At 39.1% G+C, this 15,137-nt stretch overlaps 1 protein-coding gene across 2 annotated transcripts in view; it reads left to right on the top strand.

Annotated features, from left to right (window-relative positions):
- Positions 1-15,137, top strand: part of SLC25A26 (solute carrier family 25 member 26) — a gene marked incomplete at its 5' end in the record, with an annotated part of 144,234 nt that overhangs the window by 32,741 nt on the left and 96,356 nt on the right. For both annotated transcript variants that reach the window (XM_079713514.1, XM_079713513.1), the window contains 2 exons: positions 4,603-4,707; positions 5,849-5,896. In XM_079713514.1, the coding sequence (XP_079569640.1) occupies positions 4,603-4,707; positions 5,849-5,896 (153 nt within the window). The remainder of the gene's footprint in view (positions 1-4,602; positions 4,708-5,848; positions 5,897-15,137) is intronic.

Here is a 15,137-nt window from a genome sequence, read left to right as displayed (position 1 = left end):
AGTTTATTTGGAGAATAAGGAGAATCTTTTGAGGTAAAAAAGAGAAGGTATGATTGGAGAAAATTAATAATTTTAGAAATCAAAGCCTAAAAGTGTACCATGAAGATTTCTGGTCCAACAGTGCTTGAGAGATCACTGACAAAGCTGGGGCCACAGTCTAGGTCTGAAGACCCTCACCCAGACCACTGCTCATTCCCTCCTGGAGTTGAGCCCTGAATGAAAAGCCCAGTTTAGATGCAGGATGGTACCCTATGCTGAGGGGCAGCACAGGCAAAGGGTGGTCATCCCAGCAGTATAGGCATGTGCTTGGGCTCCTGGCTCTACCTTTTTCATAGCCTCTGGGGTCTTCATGTGTTATCCCATTTCTTTCCTAAATTGTCAATCTCTGCCTTGCTCTTACCACTTTCCCCCATCCTGTGTACAAATACTTACCATCCTAGATAAGACAAAGAACTTCCTTTAGCTATGAACCCATCTCTCCTAACGTCTCCACCAGCTTCCTGGTGTAGTTCTCTACTTGCCCGCCTCCATCTCTGAATCACTTATGAATTCACCGTAATGGGTCTCCTGGCCCAGCCCGCCATTGAAACAATTCTTGGGAACTCCAGTAACCCTCATGTGTGCACTGGTTGATACTCTTGACCCATTGCTCTGCAAATCTCCATCTAAGACTTCTGGTCCCCTTGAATATCGAGTAGCATTCTTGGTTGCTTTCAGTTGAAACTGATCTTGGCTAACCTGCGGGAAAAAAGGTTGGTTTTTGGAAAGTTGGCAAAGACTGTTACTTTCCGCTTCTCCCTTGATTTGGTTTGGGTGGCAGTCTGCCTAACCCTTTGCTAGATCTCCATATTCTCAGCCTTCCTAACAAGGGGTGGCCATGTCACACAATTGTGGCCAAGTGGACACCAACTGGGGGCATCTGAAAAAAAAGAGGAGGCCCTTTTTTCTTGCCTGGAATCCAGTTGTGTGACAAGGTTACGCTGGAGGATATACAAGCCGCGCTTCTCATGAGGCAGCAAGCCTGTGGCGGGACCTAAGTTGGTGACAAGGCCAGGGAGGAGAGTGACTGACACCCTTTGTTTTCTTGAGCTGGGAAGCCTCTCACATATGAGAGTTGAAAACTGGGCAGCCACAGAAGACCAGTGTTCACCATAGCGATTTCCTCCTTCTCATATGTCTGATCAGTTCTTCTCTTTTTGTCTGCTCTGTAAGAGTGGGTGTTCCTTGGGCTTCCATTCTTGGCCTTTTGACCTTCCCTTTTTGCTCTTTATTTAGGTAATCTACCCTCTTGGTTCCAGCCGTCACCTATATGCTGATGACTTCTATGTGTGTATCTCTAGCCTTGTTATTTTCTAGCTTTATAGTCAGATATTAATTTCTTGGATAGACACAGCCCCTTACATGTGCCACAGATTTCTCCTGCTCAACATTTCCCAGAGTGAATTTATCCTTTTCGGTCTAAACTTGTTTTCCTCCTCTGCCCCCCTGCTCTCATTTAATGGAACCACTATACTGTAGGAGCATCTTACTCTCTCCCCACTCCTGACCTCTTATCAGTCACCAGGTCCTTTCATTTTACTCCTGACTCTTCCGTCAAATTTGAACCTTCTTCTCTGAGCCATATTCATTTCCTGGTATCTTCTATAGAACTGTTGTAGCAGTCTCAGAGCTTGTGTCTTGACTTCTTTTTGTCTTTCCTCTTTGCTTCTTATCTTTCTCTTCTCTCCCATCCTGCAACTATTCTTCTACCTACTGCAGCCAGAGTGATGTCCCTAAAGCACAGGTTATCATTCCTCTGCCCAAACTTTGTGTGTATTTTATTTTATTTTATTTTTTATTGAAGTATAGTTGATGTACTTATATGTTACAGGTGTACAATATAGTAGTTTACAACTTTTAAAGGTTATACTGCATTTATAGTTATTGTAAACTATTGGCTGTATTCCTTGTGTTGTACAATATATCTTTCTAGCTTATTTTATATGTAATAGTTTGTAACTCTTAATCCCCTACCTCTATATTGCCCCTCCCCCGTTTCCTCTCCCCACTGGTAACTACTGGCTTATTATCTGTATCTGTGAGTCAGCTTCTTTTTCATTACATTCACTAGTTTGTTGTGTTTGTAGATTCCACATCTAAGTGATACCATACAGTATTTGGCTTTCTCTGACTTATTTCGCTCAGCATAATGCCCTCCAAGTCCACCCATGTTGCTAAGATCCTCTGCCTAAACTGTTCCAGTTGGTCCCATTGTCTATGCAATGAAGTCCAAGCTCCTTGCATGGCATACAGGGCCTTCTTGGCTCTCTGTCCAGTCTTACTCCCCATTACTCTTGACCTTAAACTTGAGGTTTTGGTGATATGGAATGGCTTGGGTGGGTACACACTGTGGAATGCTAACTTGATATGGGATGGTTCTGTTACCCCTGAACACCCTGCTTTCGTATTGTGTGCTTTTCTGTTTCCACTCCCCATCATGCCCTTTTTACCTTTCTTGCCAGCTAATTCTTGCTCCTTTGGAAGGTTCTGTGAAGGCATAATCTCTGGCAGTTTTCCCTCAGTCTGGAGGTTGGACTAAATACCCCTCCTCTCCGTTTGCTGTGATACTTGTCTTTGCCTCTTTTTAATTTTACTCTATTTCTTGCCATGTATCAATATTATTGAAACTATTTATACGTGGCTGTGAGTTCTTTGAAGTCAGGGCACCATCTTAGTCTTCTTTACCAGGCAGTGTCTTGTGCAGTGTCTGGCTCTACATATTTTTGTTGAACTGAATCAGGTAAATTTGAAGGGAGACTGTGGGTGGAAAGCTATATTGGCCCAAATTGTAGATATCTTTGCAGACAAAAGGCATTCAAATGTTTGAACGAAGAAAAAGAAAGTAGATTATATTGTTTTGTAAGTCTTGTCAGTTTGGGGAGAAAAATAACTTCAGGTAATTAATGCACTCCAACTGATATGTTATTCTAACCATATCAGTTGGAGTGCATCCACATAAAGTACTATTACTTTTGAGCTACTTTTCAGAGGTGATATGCCCTTGTTAGCTGACTCCATGACACCAAGAATCACATTACATGCCATCCCTATCCCTTGTTTCCTGGGGTTGCTGAGGCCTACATCTGTTCTGTGCCTACTCTGCTCTTACCAAGGCTAATACCAAAGAAGGATTTGCCAGTGTTTATACCTAGAGCAGGGGTTGGCAAACCATCACCTGTCTTTATAAATAAGGTTTTATTGGAACACAGTCACACCATTCACTTACACATTATTATCTATGGCTGCTTTTCTGTTCCCACAGCATGGTTGCACCGTTGTGACAGAGACCATTTGGCTTGCAAAGTCTAAAATATTTACTATTTGATCTTTTACATTAAAAGTTTGCTGATTTGTACCTTAGAGCTACTTAATAGTAGAGAGACAAAGCCTTATATAATATCCAAACTGGGTAGTAATCTCAAATTAGGAATTAGGAGACTCTTGAAAAGGGCAAACATCCTATTTGGTGGGATGGTTTTGTTAAATTTCTTGTTTCCATTTTGCTGCGTGTGTCACTGAAGATTGTCCACATTTCTTACTGTGCCTCAAATATATATATTTGTATATGAAATATATATTGTAAAAGTATTAAAATTAATCTCCTTAACAATATACAAAATATTGAACACCAGAGTCAGGTGTGTGAATTCCACATTGGAAAAAAAGTTTGTATCCTTGACAGGCTACTTAGTGTATAGAGGCTTAAATACAGGACTTCCATTAAAACAGTTTAAAATATCAGTTTATATGTCTCCCTCCCTGTTGCCTGCTGCCCTTTCCCCTGCCTTCTGTCCTTCAGTGGGCAGACCAGTTCTTTCCGGTTTGGCCAATTCTTAATATTTCTGAAGATAAGTGGGCTACTGAAGGCAGAGTCCTGGAAGTGTGAGGTTGAGTGGTGTGTAACTGACCCTGGCATGTCACCAAGGGTGATGTTACAATTGTTTGTTGACTAGTTGGGACCTACGTCAACTCAAATGCTGGAGCAGGGCCCGGGAGTGCCTGGAGTTACTCCTCAGCTGTTGGGTGGTGGGGAGGTCAGGGGGTGCTGCGGTTGGGAGCTGGCCAAGGCTGAGGGTGGGGTGGGATGGAGGGTTTGGGGTAACCAGCCGCTTTTCAGTCTTGCCTCTACTGATGTGTGTTACTCCAGTAAAGCTAAGGCCCTTTTGATTCATTCATTGAGCAAACATGTTTGAAATGGCTGTCATGTGAACGCCAGATGTCCTCGTAGGTATTGGGAGTTCAGAATGAGTGCATGTGCTTCTTCCCGTCGAGTGGCTTATAGACAGATTTGTTTGGAGCAGTGACGCAGGAGGTAGGAGAATCTACGTGGGACCAGGGAGGAGAGGTTCTGTGTTGGTAACACAATGCATGTCCAGTAATGCTCTAAGTGTTTTAGGGTAAAAAAAAAAAAAAACAAAACCAAAAAAAACACCAACTTTTTGCACCTTGCACTGAACCTGTACATTATGCTTTTGTTTAACTGTAATTTTTGCTTATGAAGCAATTTCCTTTTTCATAGCAGTTACTTCTTTTTAAGGATATAATTAAATTTGTATATTTTAGGTTGCTTGCCTGATTCGAGTTCCTTCTGAAGTAGTTAAGCAGAGGGCACAGGTATCTGCTTCTTCAGGAACATTTCACATTTTCTCTAACATCTTATGTCAAGAGGTGAGAATATGTTTTTAAGCTCTCTTATTGAAAATATTGTTTGGTAGCTAATAGGAACACTGTGGCCCTCATCCTAGGAGCCTTAGAAGAGACCTTAAAGCTAAATTTATTGTCCAATTATAGCAACTTTTTATGCTAAGATTATCTTTGCCTTTCCATTGTTTTCAAAATTTTTAGTTTCATTTTTATTTCTTTTTCAAATTTCTAAACAACCACACTACTAAGTGTGTGTCCTACATTGCAGTAGTCTTATCATTCTTTTGGAATCAGATATGGAATAAATAGTGAATATGTAAAGTGAATAAAGATATTATATTAAAACATCAGTATAGAATTTGAGGACCCATGGAAGAGACCTGTGGTAATGGACTGATATTAGTGACCAATGTCGTAATGTTTATATAAAAATGTAATTCCTCTTGTACTGGTTCATGTTAACCTGTGGATCCAAAATCATGCGTGCTGGCCATGTGGCTAGGGACCAGTGAGCTGCTCTTCTTTGTAGTTTGTACAGAAGCCCCTTTTTTTTCTTTAAAATGGAATCAGTCACATGAAAATTTCAGTGAGCCTAGGTTTTAGAAAAGTTTTATTCTTAATCCCTCTGTCACCTAGGTGAGCAGACATTGAGTGTTTAATTGTATGATTGAGATCAGTCCAGTAAAGGGTCCCTGTTGAATCGTGTGGATAGTTAAACAGATAAGTCAAGGCTTGTCTAGAGGTATCTCTCACTATTGAGAGATTATTCATGCATTGTGACGTCTTATAATTGAAACTATAAAATATAGTTCTGTTCTTTTGTGAAACGATAATTGGCATTCTATGTGCATTTGGTTTTGAAAATATGTTGATTTAAAGCTTCTCAAGTATTTTTTTTTCAAGAGAAGAAATGTTGAAAATAAGTAAAGTTTAATTAATATGTAGTCAGCTTTATTATTAGAGATGTTCCCATTTTAAAGGGAGCTGATCTGAGCTTTATATACTTTAGGCCAGTTTAAAAGCTTTAACCTCTTATAGAACTGTAGTCATTGTGAATATTTCAAAACTCAAACTTTAGAAAACGTCAATCTGCTTCATGCAGAATGTCATTTAGAAGTCTCTGCTATTCTAACTTTCTGAGGTCTTGGCTTTTTGTTTGTTTCAGGGCATCCAAGGATTGTATCGAGGCTACAAAAGCACTGTTTTGAGAGAGGTAAGTAACTTAATTTCCAATATTGAAGTACAAAAGAATGATATGCTTTGTTTAGTAAATTTATTTGGAGAGACTGGTTTAAAAAATTACAAAGGGAAATTATGATCACTTTTTAAAACACTGTTTAGTCTTATCTTGGCTCTTACATCTGATGACTGGATAGAATGGGTCAGCTGAAAGAGCAGCCCCAGTGGTCAGAAGGCCCATCCTAGAGCTTCAGTCTTATCATAGGAGGCTACATGGCTGTGATAGCTAAGATATGAACAAATAACTACTAAGGGTAAGATATCAAGTTAATTACTGTAATATACAGAATGAATAAAAAATTGGTAAGGGAAGAAGCACTCTGGGAGACAAGTGTCCCAAAGGTCTATTTTTATGTGAAAAATCATGCAGTTAGCTCTTGTCTTCCTGATAGCAAAATATGATGAATTGGGAAGTTCAGTCTGGACTGGAGAGCTGACCCTGCCCGTGACTTGCAGTGCAGTGTGCCCCCAGAGCAAGCCTTCCAGTTCCGAAATTCTGTGGTTCAATATCTGGTCAATGTCTTCTTTTTTTGGTTGAAAAAGCAAAGTGATTTTAGTATATATATTACTGCAGGAAGCATGTTTTAATTTTTGGCTCATATAGAGGAGGCTATGTTGAAGTTTAAAAGTTGATTTATAGATAACTGGGATATGGGATATAAGAGAAGTCTTTGGTTTGGGACATAAGTTTTTTTCTTTTTTTTAGTGAGTTTAAATCCTAGGGTTTTTTGTTTTTTAGCTTTTTGACATATAATTGACAAATAGAATTGTGAGGCATTCATAGTGTACAGTGTGATGATTTGATATAGGTATATATTGTGAAAAGGATTAGGACATAATCTTCTATTAAAATACAGAAGAGATTCTGCATACCTCTGCTCTGAATCCTTGTTTTCTGTTTGGATTTCCCTTGGATGCTAAAACATTCTCATTTATAAAAATGTGTTTAATTTAAATAAATATTGTCATAATTAGCAGAATATTGAAATCTTTGAAGTCTGAATTTTATTCCCAGGTAGTCTGTTTATTTTGTTTGTTTGTTGTTAGTATAGATTACAGTCTTCTTTATGAAACACCAGCACTGTTACTTAAAGCTTTGATTTCCACAAAGTAATAACCTTTAGTGTAGTGTGGTGTGGTTGATGTATATCTTTGAAAAACTTCTGAAGGCAGACTGAATGTTTCAAAATTAGTTATTTGTGTGAAGATGACTTCTGCCTTTCAAAATACCACCTGCACTGTATCTTCATTCTGTACTTATTTTCCCACTCATTAAACACGTGTTATTTACTCAGGTTTCACCTAGGTGAAGGGCAAAAAGGGGGGGCAATAAACCTTTTTTTGTTTTTCTGAGAGTTGCTGAATAAATGAATGTATTTATATGCCAGAGAATACTGGTTATGCATACAAATAGATAAAACACATGGTTACAACTGCATTCTATTCTTTTAAAAATTTGTTTTGACATATGTCACACTAGTAATTAATTTCTAGGCTGCATTTCTTGCAAAAAGTGTGCCCCTAGTGATATGACTGTTTACTCAAGATGGTAGTGCTTTGTTGGAAATTTAATTGGGGTCTTCTGCATTATGCATTTCCGTAAAAATATCCTTCAGAACTGATTTTAGTTGAAATATTGCTTTTGTACAGATTCTCTCATAGAATGAGAGAAGAGTTACTGCTAAATGAAACATCGCTTCTTTTCAAAATGAGAAAAATAAGAAGTGATGTATCTGCTTTAAACAAAATTTTTACATTATAAATAGTTTCAATTCTTACATCGTTCTGACACCAGTATTAAATCTTTTCGCGCTAAATGAAACATCGCTTCTTTTCAAAATGAGAAAAATAAGAAGTGATGTATCTGCTTTAAACAAAATTTTTACATTATAAATAGTTTCAATTCTTACATCGTTCTGACACCAGTATCAAATCTTTTCGCCAAGAGCTTGTTTGATTGTTTCAATAAGAAAATACATTGAAGCCTTAGTGAGAGTCACCAGGAAACTCATACATTTATTCTGTGTACAGTTTTTTCTTTAAAATAGTTTTATCTCCCTCGCAGTAGCCCATTAGAATGAGATTGAAGTTTGAATCCATGTGTTATAAGATAGATTATGTGTGTTCTTTAGATTTTGTGAATGCCGTCACATGGTTTTTACTACATTTGATTTTTGTGGAGATTGCATGCTTATCCCTTATGTTCTCCTAAATTATTTTAGTTACTGTGAATTTCAGATGGAGTCTAAGCAAGGTGAACCGATTATACTCTTTACCTCACCCTTTCAGTATTCATTTTCCTCATGATCTAGGCCAAATTAGATGTGGCCAAGCATTGTGGGGCAGTGTGGTTATTCCAGTAAGATGGAAACGGGGAACAAAATCACAGCTACTTTGATAGCCAGGCTAATTTCAAATGGGTCCGTTGTCCCGAAAGTTCTGTGGAGAACAGCCTCACGACCTTGGATGTGAATTAGAAAGAAAGCAGAGAAAGGCAAGTCGTTTCCAAAAAAAAAAAAAGTAGGAATAAGTTAGGCTCAGCAAATGCATTTTATCCACACATTCTACACGACAGTCATTTTAAGAGTGCCTGCTGTGTCTTGGGCACCTTGCAGAACACTTCTGCCCTAAAGGATTCATATTCTGGTGGGGAAGAAAACGGGGGGCAGACACTTTACAGGGCAGTGTAATAGGGCTGAAATGACACATATATTCAAGATGCAGCAGAGGTTATAGAGGAAGCAGTGCTTGAGTGGTACCCAGTATTCATTGCATGAATAAAAAATAGTCTGGACTTAATTCTTGAAGAGGTGTCACTTAGAAGTAGTCCAGGAGACAGGAAGATGTAACAACACATACAAAGGCCCAAGGGTGTGAAAGAACACACGTTGTGTGTACCTTGCTTATCGAAGCAGAATTGGGGTTTTCACGCCCAGAGAAGAGGCAGGAGTGATCTCCCTCTACCTCAAGCCGGAGCTTCAAAAAAGCACTCACCCAAGTTGGGTATTTGCCAGGAGGAATGGTTGAACCTCTCACCCCAGCCGAATGTTTGCCAGGGACCTGGAATCAAGCACATGGGAAAAGCTCTCGCAAGAGCCTGACATATGTCCACTGGAGTTTGGAGGATAAATTACTGGTTTTTAACTGTTATCTGCAACGAATCTCACAGTGAAATACAGTTGGAGTGGCCTCACTGGCAGGATGTTGCCGTTTTGGTAATGAGTAACTCCTGGCTTCTTCTTGGTAGATGAGTGTAGCAACTAAAGAGATCTGAGATAGGTGAGAATTCTCTCCCCCTCTCCCCCTTATTTTGCTCCCAGGCTTCCATAACACAAGTCTCCCACCAAATTCTGTTACTCATGCAGTCAAAATCAAGCACTCGGGCAGGCGAGAACAAGTCATTCATCCTGTTCCGTGAGTTCACTGAAGCCCTCAATCTGTCCCTTTAGGTGCAACATTCCCCACTCTGACTGCAAAGTTCACTCGCCAGTTCCAAACCCAGTTTCCCTTATTGTCTATTTCAGGCAGTGAGAATCTTCCCTAATCCAGTGGCTGGAAACAGGAACCTTTAGGAATCAAGCCTTAAGAATCGTCCTTCAAATCCTCTTTCCCAGCTCTATCATTTCCTTTCCCCCCAAGGTCTTCATGTTATATAAGTCTCTTGTGTGTTTTTCCAGAGCTACCCTATCCTAGGTGTTCAGCATCTTATTTGCTTTTTAACCAAAATATTTTAGAGATCATTTTATATCACTTTATAAGGGGCACACTCTTTTTTATGATTGTGTAGGACTCCATTGTACGAAGGGATCCTTGTGCCACCACTTCCTCACTGATGGGCAGGACAGACATGCTACAATGAATCATACTGTTCCTGTGTCATTTCATACATGGTTGAGAATGTTTGTAGGTTAGATGCTGAAAAGTGGAATTTCTTAGTTAGGGGTGTATGGGCATTTGTAATTTTGATGCAAATCGCCAAATTGCCCTTCGCAGCAGTACCAGTCGACCCTTTTGCCTACAGTGTGGGAGCTCTCTGTGGACCCCTGCTTCACCAACGGTACTAGCAATCTCAGAGGTGAAAAATGATCTCACTGTAATTTTAATTTTAAGTGAGACTGGGTGTATGAACATATATCTAACAACAATTTTCTTCCTTTACTGTGAACTGATGGTTTGAAATTATATTGAAGTTATAGTGAGAATGAAATGAAGAAATCCATATGAAGTGCTTTCTATAGACCCTGACACGTAGGATGTGTTCAGAGTATGTTAACTATGATTTAATAGTACTCTTGGTAACTGAAAGAGCTTTTGACAGGAAATGACATCTCAGTGTGGAATGCCAGTGTCTCACCAGCTGTCTGCTCTTGGCGTTACTTAACCTCTCTGAGCCGTTTGCCCCTCTGTGCTAGAAACTTTGTTCTTGCTGCAGTCTCACGAAGGAGGTATTGCAGCAATATGGTCTGCTAGGACCAGAGATGAAGAAAGCTGCCTCTAGGCTGTCAGGTTCTTGAACAGGGATGCAGCCTTGATCTGCCTGCATGTAAATGTGTGAATGCCATTTCCTGATGATGAATAACCATAGTTATGTTTGAACTAGAGGCTGGCTAACTGTTACTGCTTAAAAAGCTTCTCAGCTACAGTTGGAGAGTGTTTTATCCAAATGTCTTGGAGAATGGAATCGTTTATTCACTTACAGATTGCAACCTGCAACTGATTTTGTGTTTGCTGGCTACTTCTGTAGGAAAACAACCTATTGGTTATAATAATGTACAGTTATCCTAATTGATAGTTGAACTGATCAAAATTAGTAACATAAATGGGTTGGAAAATTTTTTATGATTATTCTTTTCTGGGTCACATTGGTAATTTACTGGAATTTTTTCTCCAGATAAGATTACCCACTTAGAGGAAGGCTTTCTTTTTAAGATTGCAATACTTGAATGTTTTCTGTTGAAAATATTTTCGTGCAACTGTAGTTAGAATTATTACTTACTTACCATTCTTAAGCCTGTGTATAGTTTCTGCTTTCATGATGGAAGAGAAAAAGAAGTGTTCTCTGATGAGAATTTTCCTGCTTGTATCAATGCTGTGTATCTTTTTGTGTGTTTGTATGAAATTGTTTCCTTGGCATTATCTCTTTCTTTCTTTTTTGGTTTGTCTTTACATTTTTAAAAATTAATTAATTAATTAATTTTGGCTGCAGTTGCGTCTTCGTTGCTGCGTGTGGGCTTTCTCTAGTTGCGGTGAGCGGGGGGCTACTCTTTGTTGCAGTGCGTGGGCTTCTCATGGCGGTGGCTTTTCTGGTTATGGAGCGCGGGCTCTAGGCACGCGGGCTTCGCTAGTCGTGGCTCGTGGGCTCTAGAGCTCAGGCTCAGTAGTTGTGGTGCACGGGCTTAGTTGCCCCGCGGCACATAGGATCTTCCCGGACCAGGGCTCGAACTCGTGTCCCCTAGCATTGGCAGGTGCATTCTTAACCACTGCGCCACCAGGGAAGCCCTTGTCTTTACATTTCAGTTTTGTCTGTCTATGTGTAATTACGTCTGCTCTTTCCAGACAGCATATAAGTTACCCTTGAAGACAGTAATTGGGTTTTGACCTCTTTGTAGTATGCACAGGCTCTGCAGTAACACCTTCCACAGGCTCAGAGCTCAGTAAATATTCGTTGCTTTTTTCATTCCTTTAAGTTTGATTGTCTTTCGTTCAGATGCTGTTAGACACTGTGACCGTTTCAAAGTGCTGGGGGAGCTCTACGGGGTTTGGAGTTATGCTGGGTGGGGGTCAGCCTCTGACACGCTACATTGTAAGGTATTCGCATTACATAGGTGACGAAGTACCAAAGAGTGTACCCTTTTCTGAGATTTCCATCTTCTTAAACCTGGAAAAAATAGTTTTTATAAGCCTGATTTCATTAGAAAAGTAATTAATTCCCTTTTTTTCCCCATATATCTTAGTAATTCACTATAAAGGGAAAAAAGGTTGTAAATCTTTCCAAACTTTTAATGTGAAATCGTTTTTCAGTTAAAGTCAAATGCAAACATATTGAACCTTGTTTTAATCCTACATAATTCATTTTATTAACTATGACCGAATAGAACATCTGTTAAAATTCCATAATGTTAGCTTCATGGGAAAAGAAAAAAATCTGTTTGCTCTTGGAATTTGTTCATTGTTTTATTGTTCAGGCTTTCAGTAAATGTGTAATAAGACATTCTTATTAATGGGAATATTAAACAAATGAAAATGAAATATTGCCTTTAATCACAAGTGGTTTATAAAATGTCACCTAATGGCATTTACTTTATTATAACTTTACTGTAGAGATGGTCTGTGAGGAATGCACAATACTTCATTCTTTAATCCAAAGAACATAAAATTATTACTTCTCAAATATGGATTTTAGCGTACAGTTTTTCATCATCTCTTAAATAAACAAACATTTTTAGAAAGAACAATTTAGTAAAATTATCTTAATGTGGAAAAATTGCTTTAGCCGTTTAGTGCATATTTTCTCTTGTTTACATAAAACCAGCTGCTATTTACTTTTCTCATTCTTTGGACAGATTTCATTTTGCACTGTACGGTTTTGAAAAGGCTACATATTTCCATTGTTGCGTGTTGGCTATGTTGTCTAGAAGAGATTCTAGTTCCTGTGTGTAGGGTTTACTGAGAAGTAAATCAACAGCATGAATCTTCAGTGTAAATGTATAGGAATGCTGTTGGATAAAGGTGGAAACTGTCTTTTAATTCTTTCTAGATGTTAGCATCATACACCATGATGTTGAAGTAGCTTTGTCTAGGATGTTCCTTTGTGTTTTTCATCTCATGTGAAATATCCTGTCCCTTCATATTTGTGTGTTAATTTAGATGGCAGATGGGCTGTAAATAACAAAATCTGACTACAGTGGCTGAACTAAATACAGTTTAGTATTAGAGATTTTTTTTTTTTTTTCTCACTCTGTAACAGGAAATCTGGAGATGGTCCCTCTGAGGCTGGCGTACTGGTTAAATGAGGGCATGAGGATGCAGGCCCTTTCATTCTGCTTGGGGAACCTTAATACTTTGGCTAAATTACTCATGGTTACAAAATGGCTGCTGCACTTTTTGGCATCACGGCCCCTTTCCAAGTATGAAGAAGTGGGAAAGGCAGGAGGCATTATCTGTCAGTCTTTTTACTTGGAAAACAAAGCTTTCTTGGGCCAGGTGTCTAAAGCTCTCCTGAGTTGCATGGGGATTGGGAAGTTGAATATGTATGCAGCTTTTCAGTGTGGTAGGTAAAGGCTGGCAAAGAGGGGCTTGGGACTGCAGTTACTGTGTCACCACCCAACAGTGTCTGCTGTAGTTTATCTGTTGAAGTCCTTCTAGTTCAAGCTCAATTCCTTCCGAAAGGAAACCATTTCATACACCGCTGACTTAAGCGCCGTAGTTGGGGACCCTGTTGTTCATATCCAGAGCACTTGTCTAGACTACAATTATTTGGGCATTTAATTCTACTCTGTAAATTTTGATGTCTGTTTTTATTCTTTTCCCGCCACCTTTGCTCTTGTGGGAACAGTGTGGAAGCTCTTCTTTAAAAATCATTTGTCAGTCTCTTTGTAATCATTATTCTGAAAATGGAATTTATTTCAAAGTTACTTTTTTATACTGTTTTGATTTTAAAGATCTCAGAATACCTGTATTGATATACTATATGTAGACACTTTCCTTAAAAAATATGTAAATCACAATTGAAATAATAGCTAATGCTTACCGAATATTTACAATGTTTCAGTCACTGTGCTAAGTTCTTAGCATGCATTATTTCACGTAATACTCACGGTAACCCAAAACATGATCCCTGCTTTGTGGAAACTGAGGCTTAGTAAGGCTGTGGTTTGTCCAGAGTCTTCTTTTTTTTTAAATGATTTCTCCATTTATACACTACCTTTTAATTAATTAATTAAATCTATTGGCTGCATCAGGTCTTGGTTGCAGCACGTGGGATCTTTCATTATGGGGTGCACGGGCTTTCCTCTAGTTGTGGCGCGTGGGCTTAATTGTCCTGCGGCGTGTGGGATCGTAGTTTCCTGATCAGGGGTTGAACCGGCGTCCCCTGCGTTGCAAGGCGGATTCTTGACCACTGGACCACCAGGGAAGTCCCTCGTCCAGTCTTACATCCAGTAAGGGAGGAAACCGAGGACTTGAGAGCCCGTGATATTAGCCCCCGTGGTGAGCTATATAGTTTGCGTTTTATACGCAGACAGATTTTTTGGGAGAGGAAAATATATGTTTAAAATTCATAGCCCATATTTATATCTTTCTCATTTTTGAAACTTTAAGTAGACATTAGTGCCAGGAGTTTGGGGAAAATAAGTTCTCAGCAACTAAAAGTCTCCATGACATTAAAAGAAAAGTTAATCAGAGGACATAAGCAAAAGGAGATAGAGGTATTCATGGAGAACAATGGCTTTTAAGCGCCTGTTATCCCAAATGTTTGCTTGATTTGGGCTTATCATTCAGGTGTTAGTTCACATGTCCCTTCTCTGAGGGGCCTCCTTTGACCGCTCTAGCTAACGTACACCTGCCAAAACCCCCGATCGTTCACTTGGTACCCTAGCAAGTACCGTTATCTGAAATTATATTCACTTTTTGTTTATAAATTTATTTCCTGCGTTCTTCTGATAGAATATACACACTTTGAGGGCAAGTGCTTCTTGCCTGTTTTGTTCCCTCCTATTAATCCAACAGCTAGAAGATTCCTTGACATACAGCACACTCAGAAAATATTTGATGAACAAACCAAGGACTTCATCACACTTTTCAGAAGTAGACTAGTTGTAAATACTTAGATATTTAAAATCTCCAACAGATGCTCAGGCCTAAGATGCATTTGGCAAGAATTATGGAGTCAGTCCTCACTTAATTCCCAGGCAAGTTAGTGGTTTTCTGCCAGCTCAACTTTCTGCACTTGCAGTGAGCTTAATTTTCTCCTTGTCTCTTCTTATCATATTTCCTGGTATTCTTGTGCCTTCCACAAATAGCCCTTATTTTAATTTTGTCATTTCTTGTTAGGGGTTGCTCCTATGAATATTTTATATATGTAAAACACTTTTTGAAATGACATATGAAAATAGTAAGCAACTTATTCATGAAGAAAATCTTTTATCAGTTACGTGCAAACTATGTCCTGTGAACACTGGGTAAAAATTACTCTTGAGAGTCTTAGGATTGTGTAC

Source organism: Hyperoodon ampullatus (assembly GCF_949752795.1).
Source record: "Hyperoodon ampullatus genome assembly, chromosome: 10".
NCBI classification, from domain to species: Eukaryota; Metazoa; Chordata; class Mammalia; order Artiodactyla; family Ziphiidae; genus Hyperoodon; species Hyperoodon ampullatus.
Note: the sequence above shows the minus strand (reverse complement) of the source record. Positions and strands in the feature narration are given on the sequence as shown.